Source organism: Polypterus senegalus, chromosome 9 (assembly GCF_016835505.1).
Source record: "Polypterus senegalus isolate Bchr_013 chromosome 9, ASM1683550v1, whole genome shotgun sequence".
Lineage (NCBI taxonomy): Eukaryota > Metazoa > Chordata > Cladistia > Polypteriformes > Polypteridae > Polypterus > Polypterus senegalus.
Window position 1 is genome coordinate 166,157,963 of NC_053162.1, and position 23,744 is coordinate 166,181,706.

Here is a 23,744-nt window from a genome sequence, read left to right on the forward strand (position 1 = left end):
TCTAGGGATTTGTTTAATACTGAGCACCTTATAGGGTATATACTTTTACCCTATTCAGCTCAAAATCTTAATTTTGATTCTATTAAAAATGGATTACAAAATCAAAATAACAAAGTAATAATTAATCTTTACTAACAATATTAGATAATCAATGATAAATTGTGACAAAACACACACACACACACAAATGCCAGATGTTTAGAGACTATAGAAGACAGTGACAAAATGTTATGTGACACACAAAACAGCCAGAACATTAAGAGCCTAGGAAATCAGTGACCTACCCGAATTGGACACACAAAGATATACCTAATATTGACATACCACAAAGACCAGTGACAAACTGAAAGTGAACATCCAATACCAGTAAGTAATACTGTTTGATTAGGAGAATCAGTCAATAATAACTAGACAAATTCACAAGAACTGAATACTCAAAGAATACTTTTATCTGGACTCACAAACATAATTTTCTCAAATGCATAGGCACACAAACTACAGTAGAAGTTAATACTACTAGTACTACTATTATAGCCAATTAAAAACTGTAAGCAGACACCAAAAAAGGTAAAATTGAGAAATCGGGAAACCAGAGACTATTTTGAACTGGACTTACTGGGCAAAGCAGTAAATAATATTTCGAGTCTACAGAAAGCAACAACAAATTATAACAGGGCGAATAAGCCAGTAGAAACTTTCTGAAGCTACAGGGTCAAGACAGTAATTATAACTGGACATTAAAGATAGCAGCCAAAATTCAAAGGCTGCAGAAACAAGTCAGTAATTCTAATTTTACACAGAGATTGCTACTTAACATTCCAAGGCTACACAAACTAGCGCCTAATTCAAACATGCAGCACTAGTTCCCCTATCCAGTCTGAATGATTGGTCTCTCATATGTAGATACTGGATGTAGTACTGTATACGGATCTAGGGTTTCACTTTTGCCTGCGGTGTGAGTGCTTCTCATAACCATACTGTTTGAAAATGTTATTTGAGAATTTACTAGAATCATGCTGCAATTCTCAGTTATCACTACAGTCTTCACTGCAACTCTCTATTGGATGTTTGAAAGCTAGAGTTTGCTCACACGATCAGTTGCCATGGACTACTCAGCACCTACATATATCTTGCCTTCTTTGACTATTGTGTGGAATATTGCCAACAGTTTTTCTCATTACATAGATTCATAGAGTTTATTACAGAGCAGCTACATGCCAAAATGTAAGTAACAACCATACATCTGAGCTCATTTAATCCTTTTACAACATTTATCCTCCAAGAAGGTTAAAAGGATGTGACACTTGTTGTTCAAGTCAGAAAAAACACAACTGCAAAAGATTAGGGGAAACATAGACATCCTTGCAAAAAGAAAATGTTTAACATTTGTATCAAACAGTTTAACTGTTATGTAAATACTAGTATAGTTGATGAACTCACTGCATTTTAAATTATACAGCTTTTCACACAACAAGAACACTATTTGAACACTTTAGCAGTGTAAAGGGCAATTCATGTCCATTTGCTTACCGTTATTCTCTCGTCTTTGTCATTGACTCGGACATTATTTTTCTTCCAAGAGATGGTGGGCTCAGGGTGACCTCTTGGAGGGATGCACTCCATCACCGCTGGCTCTCCTGCCGCTACCACCACATCACTGGGGGGTTGCCGGAAGTCGTCACGGAGAACTTAAAAAAAAAAAAATACTGTTAATAAATAGATAAAAAATGATCCATATCTGTTCTAAATAGCCTTTAATAGATATTGAGCCAAAGAAAAGTAAGATGGATAGACAGAGGTGTCTATATCTGCACCCTGTTTAGAAGGACCACTGGTAGCCATGCACCATAACTATTAATTATTAATGAGACCAGTGTGTTGGATAAAAGGGTACAAGTACTCAGAGAAGCTCTGCTGGTTTAGGAAGGCATTTATGTCATTAGAATTGCAGAGGAGCTGGCCACGTTAAACACTGCTTTCATGCTAAATTTGTTTTAATGATCCACCCACCCTGTCATAGAAATACTGTACTTTATATCATTAGCTGATCCCACTTAATAGAGAAAGAAGTTAGGCCCATAAAGCACAATATGTTCTCTATTAGGAATTTTAAAAAGAACTGCACAAAATACAAAGAACGATTCCTCTACATAAAAAAACAGGAAAATGATGAACCCAAGAAGATTTTTAAAGTCAGTGCCATTTTAAATTGGGAACATGTACTGTGCTACCCTTTTGTTATGTTATCAGCTTTAGAAATCAAGAGGAAATCAGCAGTGTGGCATATAGCAAAGAAACTCAATAATTAGTACTGTAGTGTGACTGTGACTTGTGTTTTAAATGATTACTCAAAAAAATATATGTATAGAATAATATTATATATTACATAACATAGTGTTATATATACATCCACATACGTATTTAGGTTGTACTGATAATATGAGCTGCAGAACAATATCCTTTTCAAATGAAAAGAAAACAAGAATCCAACTGAAGGCTTAGAACTTGCCAGAATTATTAGTTATGAACAGGAACACTGGAAAGACGTCATTAGGCAAATGTCAGTCATTTCTAACTCACTTAGTCCTAAACAGGATCGTGGGGGTGCTGAAGCCTATGCCAGCTAGCACAGGGTGAAAAGTAGAAACAAACACTGTACAGGGCACCAGTTCATCGGAGGGCGAACACATGAAATGATAGATTTAATAAATGATTTTGGATTGGGGGCGGCATGGTGGCGCAGTGGTAGCGCTGCTGCCTCGCAGTTAGGAGACCCGGGTTCGCTTCCCGGGTCCTCCCTGCGTGGAGTTTGCATGTTCTCTCCGTGTCTGCGTGGGTTTCCTCCGGGCGCTCTGGTTTCCTCCCACAATCCAAAGACATGCAGGTTAGGTGGATTGGCGATTCTAAATTGGCCCTAGTGTGTGCTTGGTGTGTGTACTGCAGTGGGTTGGCACCCTGCCCAGGATTGGTTCCTGCCTTGTGCCCTGTGTTGGCTGGGATTGGCTCCAGCAGACCCCCGTGACCCTGTATTTGGATTCAGCGGGTTAGAAAATGGATGGATGGATGGATTTTGGATTGGTTTTGCAGTCATGTAAACTACTTCTCTGATTATCAGTTGTCACACATGTGTGCTTGGAAGAAGGTTGGTAGGCTCAAATAATGTGCTTAGTCAGCCAGGCCAAGGGTTGGCGCAGTCACTTAACCAGCTCTCCTGTTGTCCCTTTGCAGACCTGCTGAAGAACCAATCAAGCAGTTATGTCACCATAAACCCAGCCTCTGATGATGTCACTACCACAGACGTCATTTCCTCTTCCGGCCACCCTGGACCACCCCCTTCCTGTCACTGCCATATAAAAGCCTCTGTCTACCTGCTGTATTCAGTTCTGTTTTTGAGCTTGCTTGTAAAACCGGGTTTGCTTTGCTGCTTTTCAGTATATGGGGTGGCCAACACCCCAAACCTTTTTGAGTCTCTTGCTCTCATTTATTTACCCAGCATAACGTGCACAATCTTCAAGATGATCAACGTTGAATCTATATAGTAAATTCTCACTCACAGTCCACTTTAAATATGGATATTTCTTAAAGAACAGCAACTTCACACCTGTTGTACAGTTTTACTGAAGGTGGCGACACAGTGTGCCATCTGAACACAGAGAACTATGTTGTGAGGCATTGAAGTGATCAAGGATCGGGCATCTAAGAGATTTAACTCCTGGGACAGTCCATGTTTGGACTGGACTAAAGTAGCTAGTGGAGCGCTTCAGAAGAGCATAGGTTTTGCAGCCTGCGGCCCTCCCTTAGGTCTCAATTATCTCCATGCCTGATGCTTCCATCATCAGGACCCATGAATGATTAAAACTGCACAGGCCGACACCAGGTAGATGAATAATTCACCAGTGCTGTCCAGTGCTCTGATGCTAACCTTTTTAGTGCAACCTTTACTTTTTCTATCTGGTTAACTCACTTTATGTTTCCCTGCCTATAGGTGCTTATACCTGCAGATTGGTATGAACTAATGCTGCATCCATGCATTAAACTTCAAGAGGTCTAACTATTGCTGGAGAGGATTTGTGTGCACTGTTCAGACTGAACTCATGAGCTCAATAATGTGCTTCCATGCGAATAACATTTTTGGGTTGCTTGTGTAGGTAAATCCTGACAACTTTAGAAATTAAACATCAAGGTTCACTGATGCTCATATCGAGTTGGTTGGGTTAAAGGGCTAAAATGGCAGTACCACATTACTGCAAATGGGAACTACAAGCAGCCAAGGCAAACGATTAATGAAGATATCACACCTGTCTTGACTATTTTGAACTTTGCTTACAAAGCTCAATAAAGAAAAGCAAAGCATGAGACAGAGATTTTTCGGAGTAAACCAAAAAGAATAGTCAGACAAGCTAGGGACGAAAAAATAAAGCCAGGAGGCAGGAAATCAAATAAATGTGGTGGTTCAAATTTAAATTAACTAAATGGGTCAAAACCAAAAAACTATTTTTTTTAATTCAACATCTTAAATAAGATGGTTTTCCTGACTTTACATAATGTACTTTGCAGCACCATAGCAACTGCTGTACACAGATGGAGAAGCCTATGTATGATATTATTAACCACTAACTAAATACAACAAAATGAAAAATAAAGAAATACAAAATACAATTCTTTTTTTAACTCTGACAATAATAGGCCTACTGCATGGAGAAGGCATTATGAAGTAGATCAATCGCAGAAATGATTTCAAGACATTAGTCTAGGAAGAACATCTTCCTAAACACTGAAATAACAATCCACCTTAATAAAAGGATAAGTGTCTATGAATCTGTCTGTGTGTCCATCCGGGTACTATGTGTCTGTCAATCCAACAGATGGCTCACCACAAACATTAACACTGCTTTTACAAATCCTGTACCAAATGGCATATAAGGTACATTTGTCATTCCAACCGATGGCATATCACAAATATTTATAGTCCTAAATGCTACAGAATTACAAAATGCATTCCTAAAGATGTTGCACTGCAAATATTAACACTGAAGTCTATGGTGATTATTTACATTTCAAACAGAAGACTTCAACCCATCTTAGACGGGCAGCACAGCTAGTCTGAAATAAACTTAACATGCCATCTTGCATTTACTAGATGTGACATTAGAACAACTTATCAGCAAGCTAACCAAGCAAGTCTTTGTGGGTTCTTATTTTCTTGTAGGAAACAAATTGCCTTTTCTCCTAAAAGGAGAGTAAAAATTAAATATGACAACTTTCTTTATTTAAAAATGATATCCAGGAATGCGAACAAAAGTTATCAGGTCTATGGTTTCTCCAAAAACGCAAGATAAATAGAACAAAACAAACAGGAGTAGCATAATATACTATGATTCACAGTCACTTCCTCTGGTGGTGAAGAAGAAAAAATGAGTCATTAAGATTTGTTTTGCACCCAAAAATTACCAGCCTACGGTCTCCAATTTCGACATCTTAAGAATCTGTAGACTTATCCTACACCCATTACATAAAGGTGATCAATGAGAGACCAGTGACAAGAAGAATCCTGGATTTAGGTTTCTATAGCAATCTCCAATCTGCCCCCAAACATCAAAAATGCAGCCGAGCTTTTAGACCCATCCCCTCTTTTCACCAGCATCCCCTTCAGGTTTCAGATTTCTCAATGAGCCTCACCAGCACAGAACAAAGAATTCATACTCCTCACAGACTCAAATGGGAATGAGGAAGAAATGCAAAGCAATAGGTGAAAAGAGCCCATTCCTAATTTGTTAATTTTATTTGCCTTTGTGTTTATGGTATATCCACTTTCATTTATTGTTAATATTGTTGCTGTCTTGTGAATCAGTTTTTCAGGGGAGCCATTGCTTTGGTGTTAAGGGTACTCTGCATTGCTATGCATGCTGTCACATTTGCATTACAGAAGATTACTACATGCATCAAGATGTATCCAAATTTTAAAATCAAAAACTTTAAAGGCAAGACTTCAGTAAAGACTTGTTTTGAGTAATATGAAGAATATGGAAAGGAATAAGGCTCGTGCCTAGTCCTTTGTACTCAGATGTTTGCTTTAGCTTTTCATGTAAAATTACCTTTGCGATTAGCAAATGCTCCCAAACCTCTATCTCGCTCTCATTTTTAGGTTCATTTACATATAATGTGAAAACAACAGATTCACCATTACATCTGTCTTTCTGTCTATGTGAAACAAGTCAGCTCCCAGTGGGCAGATTTTGTTGATAAATGGTACTTGTATATTCTGCAAGGAAAATTGTCAATTTGTCTTGAGATATCTTGGAAACAGTATGTTGGATAGCCTCTCCTGATGGAAAGCAGAACCCCAATACATGTTAGTGGAACACCAACTTCCAGCATATGCCACGATAGTCGCTTGAACAGATCTTTGTCACACCAGCTCACTTCCGTGGCTGCTTGAGGTAAGTTAGCCACAAAAGTAAGAAAAGCAAAAATTGCTTATCTAGAAATGTATAAAGCATGAATAAATATGTGTTTAGAATTTACACCATACTTAAAGCAACATCATGGCAGATTATAATGTTTCAATATTTCTTGGACACTATAATTTACTGGCAGTATGATGATCATAACTTAGTATCCATCATGGTTGCTTGCAGTGAACAATTTCAGTTAGAGATTTCAACATTGATTTTTACTTTCCATTAGATGGTTCTTTCAAAACCTTGTTGTGTTATAAATGTGAGCTGCAGTTAGCCATAAGCCCTCCAGAACTACAAACTACAAATGTAGAGAAAACATTTCTTGACTTGGAATCTGCTCTTCATGAAAGGTATTTTAGCTACCACATGTCTATTTGAGCTCATAATATACAGAATATTGTAAAATGCTTTTAAAGATGCATAAAGTATTGTACTGATGCACATAATTATATTATCAGTGTTATTTTTGAATATGACTCATTATTATAAAAAATAAACAAAATGTCATAACTGACTCATTGATTAAATACTCCAAAATTAAAAATGTTGCAACTGTCAAACAATTAGCTACTGTAAGTCCCTGAAGGCACCTAATATACTAATATGTTTGAAAGTGGTTGACAGTTCTTTTGTAATCTCTTGCAATCGTGACATCTTTTCTGATCTCTGTCACTCATTTCACATCATGCCAATTGTGACACTTCCCAAAAGCAATGCTTGCCCAGACTGACTATTCAAGGAAGAGAGAAATCGCCCACATGTAGAAGAACTGTGAATTTGACTCATGTATGTTAGTAACTAAGCACAAATGTCAAACAGCAAGGTTATGTATGCACTGTCACACCTTGAGAGTGGCATAAGTCATCTTGAAATGAGAGGAAGGTAGTGCAAACAGAAGGTCAGAAATGCACAAACAAATGCAAAGACAGAATAAAAGGCAGAGAAAGTTAAACAAGTGAAATGAATTACCAAACATCTAAAGATAGGCCAAACTTAAAAACACAATAATATAGAAATCCATAGTTCTAGAAGGCTTTTACAAAGGCCAAAGAGGCGCAGTGGTGTAGGGATGTGCTGTACGACCCCATGACATGTCTGCTTCAAAAGTAGTGCCACCTGGTAACACAACAAGATGCCTAGTTTAACTTTGTGTATGTAGTCCATGAGGAGAAAATGTCAGGTGCAGAACAAACATTTACTCTATGTCTGACTTTCACCATTTCACTTCTTCAAGAAAAATATTATCTGAGTAGTTGCTTTATAAAAGAATTACTGAACTTACAAGACAATCCATGAAGAGCAATGCCAATATGGATCTGGCTTTGTGTTTAGTATAAGACAAATTATTGTAATGTAATCAGATTATTTCCGGTGCTGCATCCGAGTGGCAGCCTTTCCAGCAGCTCCGTATACAACTTTATCTTTTTACCTTTTTATCTCTATTTTTCTCTATTTCACTGATCACTTCTACCACTTTCTTTTATATGGAATTGCTCCCTGGACACTTTTAACACATTTTTACTATTTTACTATTTGACATGGATTTTTACACTCCGAGAATCGCCTATTCAAGTAGTCAGCTTAAAGCACTGAGAAGAAATGCTTATGCCGGTGTGGTTCCTTATTTACCTGACGAGGTAAGAAGACGATATCGGGGCAGCCGAGCCGGCGCAAAGATAAAAAATAAGATTAAATCGAGGCAACTTGAGAGAAAATGGAGTTATAAACCGTCGGTGCCTTCTGTGATCCTGGGAAATGTAAACTCACTACTGAATAAGATCGACGAACTGGCTGTGCTGGTGAAAAATGTCAGAACCTACAGAGAATGCAGCTTGCTGTGATTTAGTGAAACGTGGCTAACGTCTATCATCCCAGATGCTAACGTGGAGCTACCCGGGTTTAGCACAGTTAGAGCGGACAGAGACGCAAGTACCTGTGGAAAGAAGAAAGGAGGAGGACTCGCTCTCTATGTCAATACAAAGTGGTGCAACTCAGGACATGTAAACGTTAAAATCTCCACTTGCTGCAGGGACATCGAACTGTTGGCCGTAAGTCTGCGCCCCTATTACTTGCCCAGAGAGTTTGGACACGTGATTGCTGTTTTATTGTGAATTTCCCCTTGGGATTAATAAAGTATCTAATGAAGTGGAAATTTGACATTGAGTTTTCAAAGGACTTACAAACTTTAGGTATTTCTGAACTCGACTTGATCATTTCCAGCTTGACGTCTGTGTGTGTTTGAGTTTCTGTGGTACACGTACAGTATCTCTATAACACATCTACTGACTGAAATAAAACTTCACATTTCTTAGACATATTCCTGATTTTTAACAACATTGGTTCCTGGATGCTTCCATTTTGAGAAATGTATTTTCTGTATTTAATAATGAATAACCACTGTACTTCTTTTTTTACCTGACCATTCCTCCATTTGATGTCAAGCTAGGCTTTAGGCTCAGAACTGGACCTGTTTTCATGTACCTAGTTGTGTTGCCTGTCAACACTAATCATTCAACAACCATGCCACAGGGGAGGAAGGGAAATAAAAAATTAAGCACCATTTAATCAGTGCTCTAGCATTGTATCTTTTAGTCTGTGTGAAAAGCCATCTAAAATGTTCTGTTTTTTCTGACTATCTTGGCTTTCTTGGATCTTTGAAATTCTATATCTGTTTGGATTTATTTATTTATTTTTTTATTTTTAAATAAAGATGGGGAAAAGCATGAGTAGACACAATGATCTATGTTCAGATTTCTACACCAGACAATTTTTTTCTTTAGTTTTAGTTTTTTATTTTTAGTGGTTGAAAAAGGTTCAGTATTAAAACAAAATTCAATGTGGACATCTTCTCTTGATGTACAGAAATTAAAACAATGCAGACTCCTGAAGCTTCATCTCAACATAACAATACTCCATGAGACCTGATGCTACCATAAGAAATGGACTTCTTGTTGGTAAAAGCAAAGATGATTTGTAAAAACACTTCAGAACCTCTAGTCAAACACTCTGGAGAAATCCTAAGAAATCATATGTGTTGTCTGCAGGAAATGCAATCAAGAGTCAGCATGTAACTGTATTTTTTGTTAGAAATGGTTAGGCAGTAATCTCTTTATCAGTTTAACAAGACAACTGTCTCAATTACCCTCAATGTAAGAAATGGGACAGAAATGTTAATTACCCTTCTTGTTATTAGCTTTCTTTAGTAAGCTTATTATAACCCCCAGGGCCACAGAAGTCTTAATTATGCAGAAAAATGTTTTTGCTATGTGTTCATATTTACACAGGTTTGCCTAACACATATATAGTAGAAATACAAAAGAATTTTAGCTGTTAAGCATGGCCCTTCTGAAATGTTAACATCCAGAGGCAAACTATAAAACAAAATTACAGGCTCACAATCTGTTATACAGCCAAGAACATTCTGTAATAATCTGTGTTGCCAAGCCCCAGAATGCCCAGACACATCTATACACAGACAGTCCGGGTTCAAGTGAAGGTATTTTCATTAAACAAAGTACCTTTACATGGTTCTTGTTTCCCCAGTCCCAACAATACAATCATTCTTTCCTTCCTTTCTTCCTTTTAACAACTCTTTTTTTTACTCCTCCAGGCGAATGTTGTCTCCTTCGTTTCTGCTCTGACTCTCTGAATAAATGGAGGTGGCCCGTTTTATGCTGGACCCAGGAGCACTTCCTGTGTCAGGACAGTACAAGCAGGAAGAGCTCATGGGTCAGGCAGGATACTCGAAAAATAGGGGCAACCCTCTCTTACAGGTGCCCCCAGCGGCACCCACGGAAGGCAGCAGGGCTTCCCCCCTCAGATTGTGACTTCCAGCATCTCCTGAGGATGCAGGAATTGGCACAATAGCCTTATAATGCCATCACCCAGCGTGTTGGGAAAGCATGCAGTCTTGGGAGGTTGTCTCCCTCCGTCCATCCACAATCCCAGCGTCCCTGCCAGGTGAGAGGATGAGCTTCATTTCTGCCAGGAGACCAGTGCGTCCTCGCCGTTCATCACACTGGTTTATAAATAGAAAGGATGGAAAGAAGTAGAATATGTGGAAATGTATCATTTATTGGAGTAACAATATTTAACTAAGATGACAAAAAGGAAGTTACTGCACCTGCTGCTGTTGTCTATTTGTGTGCAGGTTTTCTCAGCATTAAAAGTTATTCAAATGCTATTTTTTCTCTAATGTTCTAGTGCTTGGCTTTCTTTTTTGAACTCTGAGATGTGTATGGCTGTATTTCTGGGCTAACATTAATCTAACAGATAAAACAACTACTTTTCAGAGAGTGTATGCTCCCAAGATACTATATGTAAATTCTCTTTTTCATGTAGATATAGATGGTCAGAGGGTACATGATGTGGATGTCCACCTATATCACTTCCTCTTTTAGTTGGAAAAAATACAATCCTCAATGATCACTGCTACATTAGGGTTTAACCTGAACATTTCCCTAGAGAAACAAAGAATGTACTGCAGAGATGAACATTAAAGTAACATCTCTGTTAGTTGTGAAAATGATCCAAAGCGACCAGCCTTCAAATGCCTGTTTTACTTTTCCACTGGAATAAAGATTATCTGAAGAGAAGGACCTCAGTTTTCCCTTCAGCTACTGTAGACAAGAAGGAAATGCAATCTACTCAGACTCAAAGAAAACCAGTTGGAAATGACAGTAAAGCAAACTATAAAAAGAAGAGCCCTGAGGAAGAACCACATATTCTTCTTCTTAGCATCTCTCCAGCCTCCACCCTCTCGTCTATTCACTCCCCCACTTCCCCAGCATACAGCAAATACTTTGAAGTTGAATCTTAACACTTGTATTAACTGTGCATAAGAATTACTTAGAGAGACAGTAAAAATAAAAACAACTGAACGTTACTGCTTTATCTTTGTACCAGCTCATGACTCCAGAGACTTCCTCACAAGTCTCAATAAAAGTACAACCAGGAGGTGTCACCAAATCCAGTCAGGCTTGTTCTATGGAACAACACTAGGAAATCCATTATTAGCCAGCCCAGCCATATTTTTCTAAGGGAAGCAGCAAGTCTCGATTGACCTTCAGGAAACTCCCTGGAGTGTATCTCAAACACATATATCAGTGCATTAAAAATTAAAACACACTAACTAAACTAAACTAACTAAAAATAGCAAAGTGAATGCTGGGGTATCTGACTTATTTTTTAATGGTATCAGTAAGAAGTAGTGGACACATATCCATGGAATGCCACTGCCCCTCAAAAGACCATAGATGAAATAACCACAGTCCCCCAGTAAAGAGAAAAAAATGACTAAGAAAACATCAGCCTGACCTCAAATATTTCAGGAGGGATTGATATTTATTCTGTCAGAGATGGAGCAGGAGAAGAGGACATCTTCATTTCCATCATAAAGCAGCTGGGCTCAGCAGAAGTAAAAATCCTAGCCAAATGCTTGGAGCCTGTCCATTTGAGCTGCTTTAACAGAGATCAAAGGCTGGGCACAAAGATCATTTTGGCAGAGTCCGGAGGTATTGCGAACACTCTGCCTCTCCCACCTGAACTGGCAATGCTGGAGGCCTGCTTTCAGCAACTTCAGTGCCATATGTTGAGTCCAGCCCAGCAGCCCCCATCCACCTCCCAATTTGAAAATGTATTAGGCAGAAAAGTGTGTGTGTGAAGGGTGGGGGCTCAATTAGGCACTGGCAATTACCCACAAAGCCCCAGGGGTGACTGGCAGATTAAGCACATGCCCTTTGACCCTCGAGCTGAGGTCCTTAGAGACTTTCTGTGCTGACTAGAACAAAGCCGGCATAATCCCCATCAGACCACCAATCCACTTCAATTAAGGCTGGGCTTGCACCGGATTGGTGAGTTCTTGGGGCTTCTCTAACGAATCCCTGGACACTTAAGCTCTTCTCTTTTCCCCCAACTCAGTTACCAAAAAAAAAAAAAAATCAATTCCTCATTCAGCTGCCCTTTAATATTTTAAGAAGGTCTTTTACAAAGTAAACAATCAGATAAAACATCCATCTAGATGTGCGCCTCCTTCCCCACCTGTCACTCTGGGTTTAAACCCAAAATAGCTAAAAACACGAAACTCAGAAACTAGCAGAAGATGGAAATGGAGATCAAGTAGGAATCTGTCGACTCCATTAATGCTAACATACATCATGTGTTTTGTCCTGTGGCTGGACGTCAGAACCCAATAAACTGGACTGTCGATGGACACTGAGAACAGAGAAGGGAAGATGTGTTATTCACAGATGTGTCTGTGAATATTAGTATACTGCAATACTGATCGTTTTTACAAAGTAAATAAATTAAAATAAATAAAGAGCTAATATTAGTTGAGTTTAGATTTTAAGCGTGCATAAACTATAAAGTTCTGAGCAGATTTATTTTGTGAGCAGTGTCGTGTCAGAAAAATGTTATTACAGTTTCTAAGATATGAGATCATTGATGTGCAGAAATTATTGTTGCAGCCACACAGCCTCAGGAAGTTAACATCTCCTAGCTCAGTCTGTCACTGTGCGGAGTCTGCATATCATCCCCATGTAACAGTATGTGGTACTTTTATTTTCTTAAATACTTCAAACATATTTGATTACAGATGACTCTGCATTGCCCCAGACTGAATGAGGGTGACTATGTGCATGAGTGTCTCCTGTAATAGTCTAGCAAGACATCCAGGAAGGCTTTCTGCTTTAAATCTTATTGTTATAGGACAGGATCCCAGCTCCCAGTGATACAAAGGTTTGGAATGAACAGACCCAGCAAATGGCTGGTTGGATGAAGATATACATTATCATAAAGTTTATCAAGGGACTTTGAATCACAATATCCAACCAAGTCATTTGAAACTAAAGTACATTATCCATGTTAGAGTTTTCAAAATGGGATCTTCGTCAAAGATGCTGAATTCTCCAGCAGGATGAATGTCCGAAACATACATCTACAAGCACCCAGAAAAGGCTAAAGAACAACTACTATGAGTCCAGAATCCTTATAAGTAGTGTTTAGAGATATTTATCCATTTATAGAAATTGTGACAACTCTTGGTAATTTGACCTAGTTTGCAGGTCTTTTTGCGTTACCTACCCATAATGCATCACTAGCAATGCTGCAATTATACACTATAGGCTTGTACAAGTTTGGCTGAAAATATTATTGTTTTCTACACAATATTCCAAATTTCATGGTATATTTCCTTTTTTATGTGAAACTAATACAAATTAGAGTGAATGTGTGTCTCTTTTGTTGTTTATTTAAAAATAAATCTTTATTATTATTAACTAGCCAACCCTCGGCGTACCATACATCGCATAATCAGGCCGTTTTTTTAATGATTTTTAAGCACAGGGAGAAAATTAACATTTGAAAAATCGGTAATGTAATAAATCAGCAAGAAAAGCAACATTGTAACAATGCACGGAACGAACCAACACACAATCGTCCGTGACTGAAAACTGGCGGACAGCCATTGCTCATGTGCCCACCTCCAACTCGTCACTTGAGTCGTTGTCATCTTTGCATAGTCCAGATGCACGTGTAACTCACGTAGACTTTCCGTGTTCCTGCAGGAGCATCTAAGACGACGCATGTTTGTTGCGGATGCGAATTGCTGTATGTAGCGTGTAAATCAGTTTGTTATGGTGCACGTGGTCATGTGTCGTAACCAAAAACTCGGTTTTTAAAGACTGCTTACTTCATTGTGTTTTAACCTCAGTTGTAAAGGATTGTTTTAAGGTTCCCATGGGATACCCCTCGCAAACCGTTTTACACGCTGCATATGACGATTTACCTCGGGCGTAGCTCCTTCCTGCGTGCGCCATAGGTGTCTTACTTGTCGGCGGCTTAGTGAATCCACGCCCCTTCTGCCGTGCTTTCCATGGGTGTCTTGCCTTAGTGAATTATATATATATATATAGATGCTAAAGTGTAAATAGATTTTAAGTGCAGATAATTGTAACAACTCTGGGAATCCTTGGTAATTCGACCCAGATCGCAGGTTTTTGTGCTTCCTACCCATAATGCATCACCCTTCTCTGCAATACTACAATTATTTCATTGTAATATGTCTTTATAATGTTTCATCTTCAGTGTATCATGCTTCAAATGGGTCTGTCTCAGATTGTTCAATAGAAGTAGATGTTTGAATTAAAGTTGCTATATTTCATTTAGATGGCATATTAAGTACAACAAAACTATAACACAACATGAATAATAATTTCAACTGAAAAAGTAAGCAGGTTATCTGTGTGCATGTGTATTATAAGACATCATTATGATAAAAGACATATCAGTCCATTATGTTTGAGTGCAGCCCAATGCAGGAGCCAGTCTGGATAGGACTCATTGTGAGACACACATACATACATCCTCACACAAAAACAATTTACAGAGGTGAAGCAACATATTATGTATGACTATGGAATGTAATAGGAAATCACAACGCATGGAAAAATGTGTGAAAACAGGGAGAATACAAAATTCTAAGGTACTTGGGATGTGAGCCAATGGAAAAAGTCCATGTACTGTATGTGTATATCTGTGTGCTTGTTTGTATTTCATTCATTCATCCATGTTTTTAATCTGCAGGTACACTATAATTATAGAAATGTAATATACTATTTATTGAATAAGTGGTGAAGTTATTTAATGATCAGTGAAACTAGATACCAGCTGTTTTGAACTCCGTCCAATCTCCTGTAACAGTTTAAACAAAGTAAATGTTACCAGAATATGAGCAAGTACTCCCATGACACAGACACAGGGGGAAGATGCAAATTCCACACACATGCTGGATTAAGACGCAAACTTGGGTCACTGTTGTTGTGAGGCAGCGGCATTGCTCACCTGTCACTGTGTGGTACTTATAAAGTGACTCTGACTAAAGAAAATAATATGACACATGTTAATCCTTCTCGATAATTAAATACAACGTTGATTATAGGCAGCTAATTACTTCTTCACCTGACTTTTAAAATTAGATTTGTTAAATACAAAGTGAGAGCTAAGGGCCTCATATCATTTTTTAAACAGCCAAGATAAAATAAAATTTAACACATAATACTGGAAAGTAAAAATATAATTTATTGTTTAATAATACTGTAAAAAATGTTACATTTTTAATGATTTATTAATAGTTTATTTGAGTAATAAAACTAAAATATCTGCAAAATGTTTTAGAGCTGTTGAGTTTATTAAAATAAAGCAGTACTTCATAAGTCTCTAATGTTTCTATAAAGACTTCTTAATAATTGATTTAAATTTCTATTGCTTTATAAATTTCTATTGTTTTAAATGTCAGACTGTATTATTTAAGGGAAGGTTATACTCTGTCACACATTGTCGGTACATGGTATAGTTTTGCACAGTGAACCTATAATAAGCCATCAGTGAGAGACTGGCATCCTGCCCTGGGATTGTTCCTACAATGTGCCTGATGCTTGCTGGGATATCCTTCAGTTTCCACATAACCAGGCTTCGGAACGGTGGGTTTAGAAAATGGATGCATAGATAATAAGCCACTTTTGCATTCTTTACGTCACATGGCCCCCATTCAAACTGCTTACAACTTTCCACTTCTGAACTTTGTACGGGTTTATCTCGCCTTATATTTTGGTAAATTAACATTATTATATTATATTTGAGACTTATTTTCCAGGAGTATACTGCAGAAGATCTTCCTTTGCACAACATGCACTTTCTGAACGTCTTGAAGTACCATGTACTGTACCGATGCTTTAGGTTAAGCACGATAAAACAGTAGTGAAAATAGAAGAAGGCTAATGACTTTTAAAATGCTAATCACATTTTGAAAGTGAAGCTTTACCTGCTTGTTTGTCAACAATGCTGCATATCAGCAACAGTTAAAATGCCAGAGAAAGTTAAGATCTCATGCTATCACATGGACAGTCACATGCAGCCTTTTATGTCTGATTTGTGACAATGGCTGCAGAAGGGATTCACTGTTCATGTCATTTTCTAACCCTCTAGTCCAGACCAGGGGGTGTGGGTCTTGGAGTCTATCCCAGCCAGAATAGGGTGCAAGGAAGGAATAAACCCTGGACAGGGCACCACTTCATCACATGGTGAACACACACATACCCACCCACACACAGGCACTTTGGACAGTGTGATGAAACCCAGAGCACACAGAGGAAACCAACACAGACACGGGGAGAACGCACAAACTACATGCAGGGAGAACTTGGAATGTGAACCCTGGTCTCCTCACAGCGAGACAACAATTCTAACACCGCACCACTGCACTGCCCTTTCACTGTATATCTACATGGGAAATCATTGCCTATGTGGTTCACAATGGGCTCTGAGCACTTGTCCGCAGAGCAAAATTCAGCCCTGGAGAAAGCATCTGCCATTCATTTCACAAATAATATTATAGTTACAAGAAAAAAATAATTGGAGGTTGAAAGTTAACATCATTTTAATAGATAATGTAGAACCACTACTGGGCCAAGCTTGAAAGTGCAGTATCTATTTGTTTAATCATAATACTTACCGTATTCTCACAGAAGGAACCACTGCTAACCTGGTCAAAGGCCCCACAGTTCATTCTAGTTTCAAAGCATCATAGCACGCAAGTCCGAAATGGAAATCTAATAATTTCATTTGACACTGGCACAGCACTTGGTCTCCCATTTTAGCAATGATGAAATTTGTCACCCGACATTGAAAGTGTACTGAAATCTAAACTAACTATTGTGAAATTCAAGCTGAACACAGCCATAGAGGGCTTTAGTAGCTTTTCATGTAGTTAAGCTTGCCACTGTCTCCTAAGCCTCAATTGTGGGATAAAGATGCCTAGATTGACTTTCATGTGCAACGGCAGTGAAAGGGATTATTTCCCACTCACTCATTATATCACAGCATATTAGCTATTTTTTAATGTAGATAAGCAATATACTTAAGGGATAAGAAGAAATGTTGAGGCTGTGACACTTTCTTGGGGGTCAGCATAAAGCATGATTAATATTTTCAGTTACTCTACAAATAGTGAAACAGGGTGTCACAAAAGAAACCACGATCTTGCAGAGAGCTATTTACAGACCAAAGATCCAGAAACTACTGTACAGTATTTAGATATGATTCTCAAACCCATTTAGTCCAGTTCAGGGATGTGGGGAGCTGGGGTCTATCTAAGAGGCTTTAGACACAAGTTAAGACCCAAGCCTGTCCAGAGTATGGCCTTTTCACCCCCACATAAACAGGGCCAAATAAGCTGACATGTAACTCAATAGTATACAGTCAGAAAGTGCAAACTCCACGCAGACAATGACTGGGTACAGGAGTTAAACCTTTGACATTGAATCTATGAGGCAGCAATGCCATTCACTGAACTACTGTGCCACCCAATTATTTAGAGGTTTTTCTAAATTACTGAACATTTTTAACCTACCCAACCAGTATGAACAGCCTCATGCTAAACAAAAGTGCCTTGTCTTCTTGTCTAGAGAGATCCTATAGGAGGAGAATGAAACCTCACTTTTTTTTTTACAGTTTCTGCTTAAATTTGCAAACAATTTACAGAAGGCAACACTGCTAAAGAGTAGCTGCAGGACTCAATGGCAGCAAAAGGGCAGTTTCAAAGAAAGATAAAACCTCAGGCCATATGTACCTCCCAACCCTCTCATTTCATACTCAAAGATATCTTTACAGCTCTTCCAGTTTAGCCCTAAACAATATGCTGTGGCATGCTCTCCCCTCACCCCAATCAATAATCAATAGTATTTATTGCCAAGAGGATTGATAGCAGCAGATGGATCACTCTCTTAGGGTCAAATGGAGACATACACCATTAGTTTTGGAACAGTTGACCCGACCACCACCCCCTCTTCTCTGACTAGGAGCATTCCAATGGAGAGACTTGTGTATCACTACATCTCTCTCCTTTTACCAGCAAGGGAATGTGCCACACATTTTAAAGTGAAAAGGACCCTTCCGGTTCAATAACTACAGCCATCAGTCTCTGTTTAGACTCCAAGCTGAAGGGGAAACCTGTCGTTATAACAGCAGGCCATATATCAAGCTCAGTTTGCTTTGTGGGGATGATCAATCTTTAGACAGGACACAAACAAGCCCTAATAAGTAATCCTGCATCAGGTCTCTTATAAACATAAAGCTGCCGGATCCCCTGGACACTGGCACTCTTCCACAGAGGAAGCACATCAGCTTCATCTATAATGAACACGTGTGTCACTTGGTCCAAGGTGTGATAAAAGCACCTCTGTTTCGCTGTCAAGACAGATCTCTATTTTATTAATCAGACATTACAATTGTCTGTTTCTCTGTACACTCCTCGCCAGCAATAAGTGGCTCAGCCCCTAGTAGAGATTTTTGATAAAAAGAGGATTTTAAACAAAGGGTGTCATGATGGCATACAGAAACATGAAAATATATCTGCAATCTAATTTCTTTATAATAAATAAGAAGAAGATGAAAAAGAAAACGTGAGAAAGTTACTATATAAAAATTATATGTTTATATAGGTAAATCATGATCTTGGCCAGTATGGTTGCTCAATAGTTAACACTGTAGCCTCACATGTCTGGGTGTGAATCCTAGCCCTTTCACAGTCTATTGTATATGAATTTCTCCTTGCATCTGCATGGGGTTTTACTGCCAGTAATGTGGATTCCCTTCTACTTCCCAACAGTGTGTAAATCAGGTTACTGTGGCCCTGTGTGAGTGAGAGTGGGTAAGTGTCCTGTGACAGACGTAAGAGGGTGTCCCAGTCAAGGCTGATTCCTGCCTTGCACCCAGGACTGCTGGAATAGATTCCTTGGGAGTCTGAACTTTGCTAACCCAGGATGGGAGATAGATGTATATAAACATCAAAAAAGTTTTATTCAAAATTGAATTTGACAAAAAGATACATTAGCATTGTAAAACTGATAAGCATTATCATTAATATGTTCAGGCTTATAAAAATGATCACAAAACCTGACACTCAATTTCTACAACTAAACTAAACAGCATTAACTCTCTAGCAAGTATGACTACAAAATGTTGCATGCATTTTCTGAAATAGATTACAAAAAAAAAAAAAAACAAATAAAACAGTTTCGACAAGAATAGGCCATTTTTTTCACCAATCATGTTCAATGAGATATTCCAAAGTAATACCGAGTTAAGATTTTGAAGGTGGCTACAGTCCTGCTCTCCACCACACTCCTAGGTAGTTTATTCATCTGAACACTAACTTTCTAACATTTACGTGAAATTTGCCCTTAACAAGCTTCCAACCATGTCCCCATAATCTTGTTGAAGAATTTACTTTGAAGAAACCCATTAATGCATTGTAGTAACTCAATCATGTCACTGTGTAATCTCTGCTAACTTAAACTAACAGCGGTTTAACTCCATTAATCTTTTCTTGTAGCTCATATCTCTCAGTCCTGGAATCTGCAGAGTTGCTCTTCTTTGGACTTATTTAAGTGCTGCTCTGTTTTTCTTTTTGTAGCTCAAAACTGCACAGAGTACTCCAGATAAGGTCTCACTAGATCGTAACAGTATATAGCTTAAGCATAACTTATTGAGTTGGGCTCCACACATCATGCTGTGTAACCTAACTTCCCATAAGCCTTCTTGGTCACTTCTATTCAATTTCTGGATGTAGATGGTGACCAGTCCACTGTACCTCCTAGTTCATTCTAAAAAGGTATACTGGACTTTCAAAGTTCACATCTCTGTGTGCTCAAATTTAACATTTATTTTTTCAAACTTGTAATACTTTACATTTACTTATATTAAATTCCATCATTCACAAAACTGCCCCCGTCGATGTCCCTCCGTAATTTGTCTAATTCTACATTTTATGCCCTTCCACCTAGTTTATCGTCATCTACCAACCTGACATAACATGTAGTTTATATTCTTATACATATTAAAAGGAGCAGTGGCTCCAGCACTGACACCTGAGTGACAACATTTTTTAACATCACCTAACTGTATAAGGAAAAACAACATTTTTGTCCATTTGTTCCTGTTCTTATACCTTCCTTATTGCCTTTGTTAAATAAACCAGTGAAGTCTTTAAGTCCTGTTCAGGATGACATAGAGAAGCCCTGTCACATATGATTGGTAAGGTGTAAGAAGTTGTCATTGCTAATGATGTGTGTGTGCGTTTTGTCCCTGTGTTCATCCATCCCTTTCAGCTTTAGTGAACAGAACGTGTATTTCCTTGTTTATTAAGCTCCATGAATTTTCGACTCCTATTGGCCACCTGACATGTCCCTATTACAACTGACAAGAATTTACTACTGCTGAGGCTTTATTTTTTGCTCTTTGTTTTCCCTCTACATATTTTTTTTTCTTTTTACTCCCAGTTAATATGCAGCTAACGGTTCAGGTAACCCCAGGAACTGCTCACATTTTAAAAGTTCAAATGTTGCAAAGAATGTAAGTAATGATATTTTTGGTTTGATTAAGATAATATACTACTGTGTCATTGTCCTTGTACTCATCCCACCATTTTAAAAGTTTGTTGAATGAATCCTACAACTTTTTAATTTTGAAGCTCCAATCAAGTATTCTGTTTAATGTGTTTTGCCATTTTTGGATTTGATAGTCAGGACTGTACACCAAAGTATCTGTAGTGGCTATAGTTATAAGGCAGCGCAACCTTAATGTCATTTTCCATCTTGGGTGTGAAAAAGACTCATCGCAAAGTCTTGATACATTAAGTGTTTCATAGACCTGTTTACAAGGAATCTGAAGCTCTACTGTGGTTGCTTGTAATAATATTTTATTATTGCTGGTAATTAACATTTTTTTTCGATGCCCCATAGTAGAAGGTACTGTTCATGCTGTGGATCACACTCAAATTGCACAGCACTGAGAAGATAAATTCAGTTGATGTCTATATGGAGTTTGCACATTCTGCCTTGGTTGATTGTTTTTCTGTAGAACTTTTTTCTCCTTTAGATTCACAATGAAATGTGCATTAAAGAAAAATAGGCTATGCTTGAATGATTACATCTTCGTGTCATATGTTGACATGATTATGCTGCATCTTTAGAATATTCCAGCATAATAGTAAAATATGATCTGTCCCTTCAGAATTCATGCTGATCATTTGGTAATACAACTTTCCTTTACATGTGATGCTAAAGAAACTAAAGCATCTATAATGCACTGGAGGGGGAAGTAACAACAAAAATAACATAATTAAGGAGGAATAATTTGCAAAATATGCCATCACTCTTACTTGAAAGAAGATTTAAAACTAAGTTTGCTATAACAACAACAACAAAAATCTACTGTATATATATATATATATAATTCACTAAGGCAAGACACCCATGGAAAGCACGCCGGAAGGGGCGTGGATTCACTAAGCCGCCGACAAGTAAGACACCTATGGCGCACACTGGAAGGAGCCACGCCCACCAAATCCAAGACCATTGGATACGACGACAACTTGACTGTTCATAGAGGCATGTTTCTCGCGGAGGTGAATCGCCATATGCAGCGTGTAAAACAGTTTGCGAGGGGCATCCCATGGGATCCTTAAAACAATCCTTTACAACTGAGGTTAAAACACAATGAAGTAAGCAGTCTTTAAAAACCGAGTTTTCAGTTACGACGCATGACCGCGTGCACCATAACAAACTGTTTTACACGCTACATACAGCAATTCTCGCTACTACCGTGGTCGGGTGTCTTGGTGGATTATATATAGAAAAGCAGCCAAAACCGCACAGAGCAATGAAAAGTCTACGTGAGTCACAGGTGCATGTGGACTGTGCAAAGATGACAACGACTCAAGTGACGAGTTGGAGGTGGGCACATGAGCAGGCAGGGCGCGATGGCGGTACGCCAGTTTTCAGTCACGTACGATTGTGTGTTGGTTCGTCCTGTGCATTGTTACAATGTTGCTTTTCTTGCTGATTTATTACATTACCGATTTTTCAAATGTTAATTTTCTCCCTGTGCTTAAAAATCATTAAAAAACCGGCCTGATTATGCGGCGTATGGTACGTTGAGGGTTGGCTAGTTACTAATAATAAAGATTATTACAACCTGTTCTACCCATCTAAGGCAGGTTGAAATGTAAATATTTAAGGTGGATCTCAGCTTAACATATGCATTGCATTGTCTAGTGGAATGTAAACTTGTAATGTTTGTAGCAGTAAAAGCATTGCACTTATCATTCCAAGAGATGGTATTGTATCACAATCATTTGAAGTAATAAAATTCTTTACTAAAAGTGTTAGTGATGCACCATCTATGGGAATGGCATAGCCACAGTAACTGAACGAACATACAGACTGACACACAGACACTAATCCTTTTACTAAATAACAAATAGCAAAATAAGTTTCATGGAATGAACAAACTATTTCAAGTGCACTGATTCCTTTCTACCTTCCTCAGCCAGATTACATGATTTATTACATCAGTGTTACAATTTCATTTCATGTGGCCATGACTACAAAATCTGTTGCGATTAACTACCATAAGTATCTTGTGGGAGTGAAACTATAAATTCCTCACAAAAGACAATACGTTGTGTGAATGAGATTTCTGTCTTTACTGTTTCTCCTGGCAAATTAGTTATCAAGTCAACTGACTGACTACAGGTAACAAATCAAAGAAAGACTGAAAGGATTTTAAGTCCATGTAAGCAATGGAACAAGAATGTTTTCAGCATTTGTTACGTCATTGGAACTTTTCAAAATTTAAACAGAGAAGACAAATTCCCTAGACTTCTACATATATATATATACAGTATAAAAAACTTGATTATTTTGAGCTGTCTAGGTTCTACTACCCTTAGATGCCCCTTTGTGTGACCAATGAGTTTACTTTTTTATGAAAACATCATACAGTTGACAGCATTTTTTTGAGTGGCACAGGCTAACTGTAAAATTAAACACACAGACAAGTGGGGGTTGATTGACTGGATGCAACTTCATTATTGGCTAAAACAAGAAAAAATCTTTTTAGTAAGAAAGACATATGAAAACACCATGACCACGTACTCCAAGTAAAATGAGGTCTAACATGCAATTTATTGATGCACGTGCAATTTCAGTGCTGCAAAAAGAATGTTCCTAGAAACCAGCATGATGCAAGTGCTGTTTGATGTTATCAAAGAGGTGACAAAAAGAGCACATAAAAATAAAAATAAAGTTCAATAAAAAAAAAGAAAATCTGTCAAAATAATCTGAAACATCCGCAGATCCTGATATTATGCCTGTGTTCTACATCTACTCTCCTGCGTGTCACTCAAGTCCCGGTGGTATACACAATGCTTTTCATTTGCAAGTC

General features: G+C 38.2%; 1 protein-coding gene across 5 annotated transcripts in view; it reads right to left on the reverse strand.

Annotated features, from left to right (window-relative positions):
* robo3 (roundabout, axon guidance receptor, homolog 3 (Drosophila)) overlaps positions 1–23,744 on the reverse strand; it is a 388,056-nt gene that overhangs the window by 70,419 nt on the left and 293,893 nt on the right. For all 5 annotated transcript variants that reach the window (XM_039764141.1, XM_039764139.1, XM_039764140.1 and 2 more), the window contains exon 3: positions 1,531–1,688. In XM_039764141.1, coding sequence (XP_039620075.1) covers positions 1,531–1,688 — 158 coding nt within the window. The remainder of the gene's footprint in view (positions 1–1,530; positions 1,689–23,744) is intronic.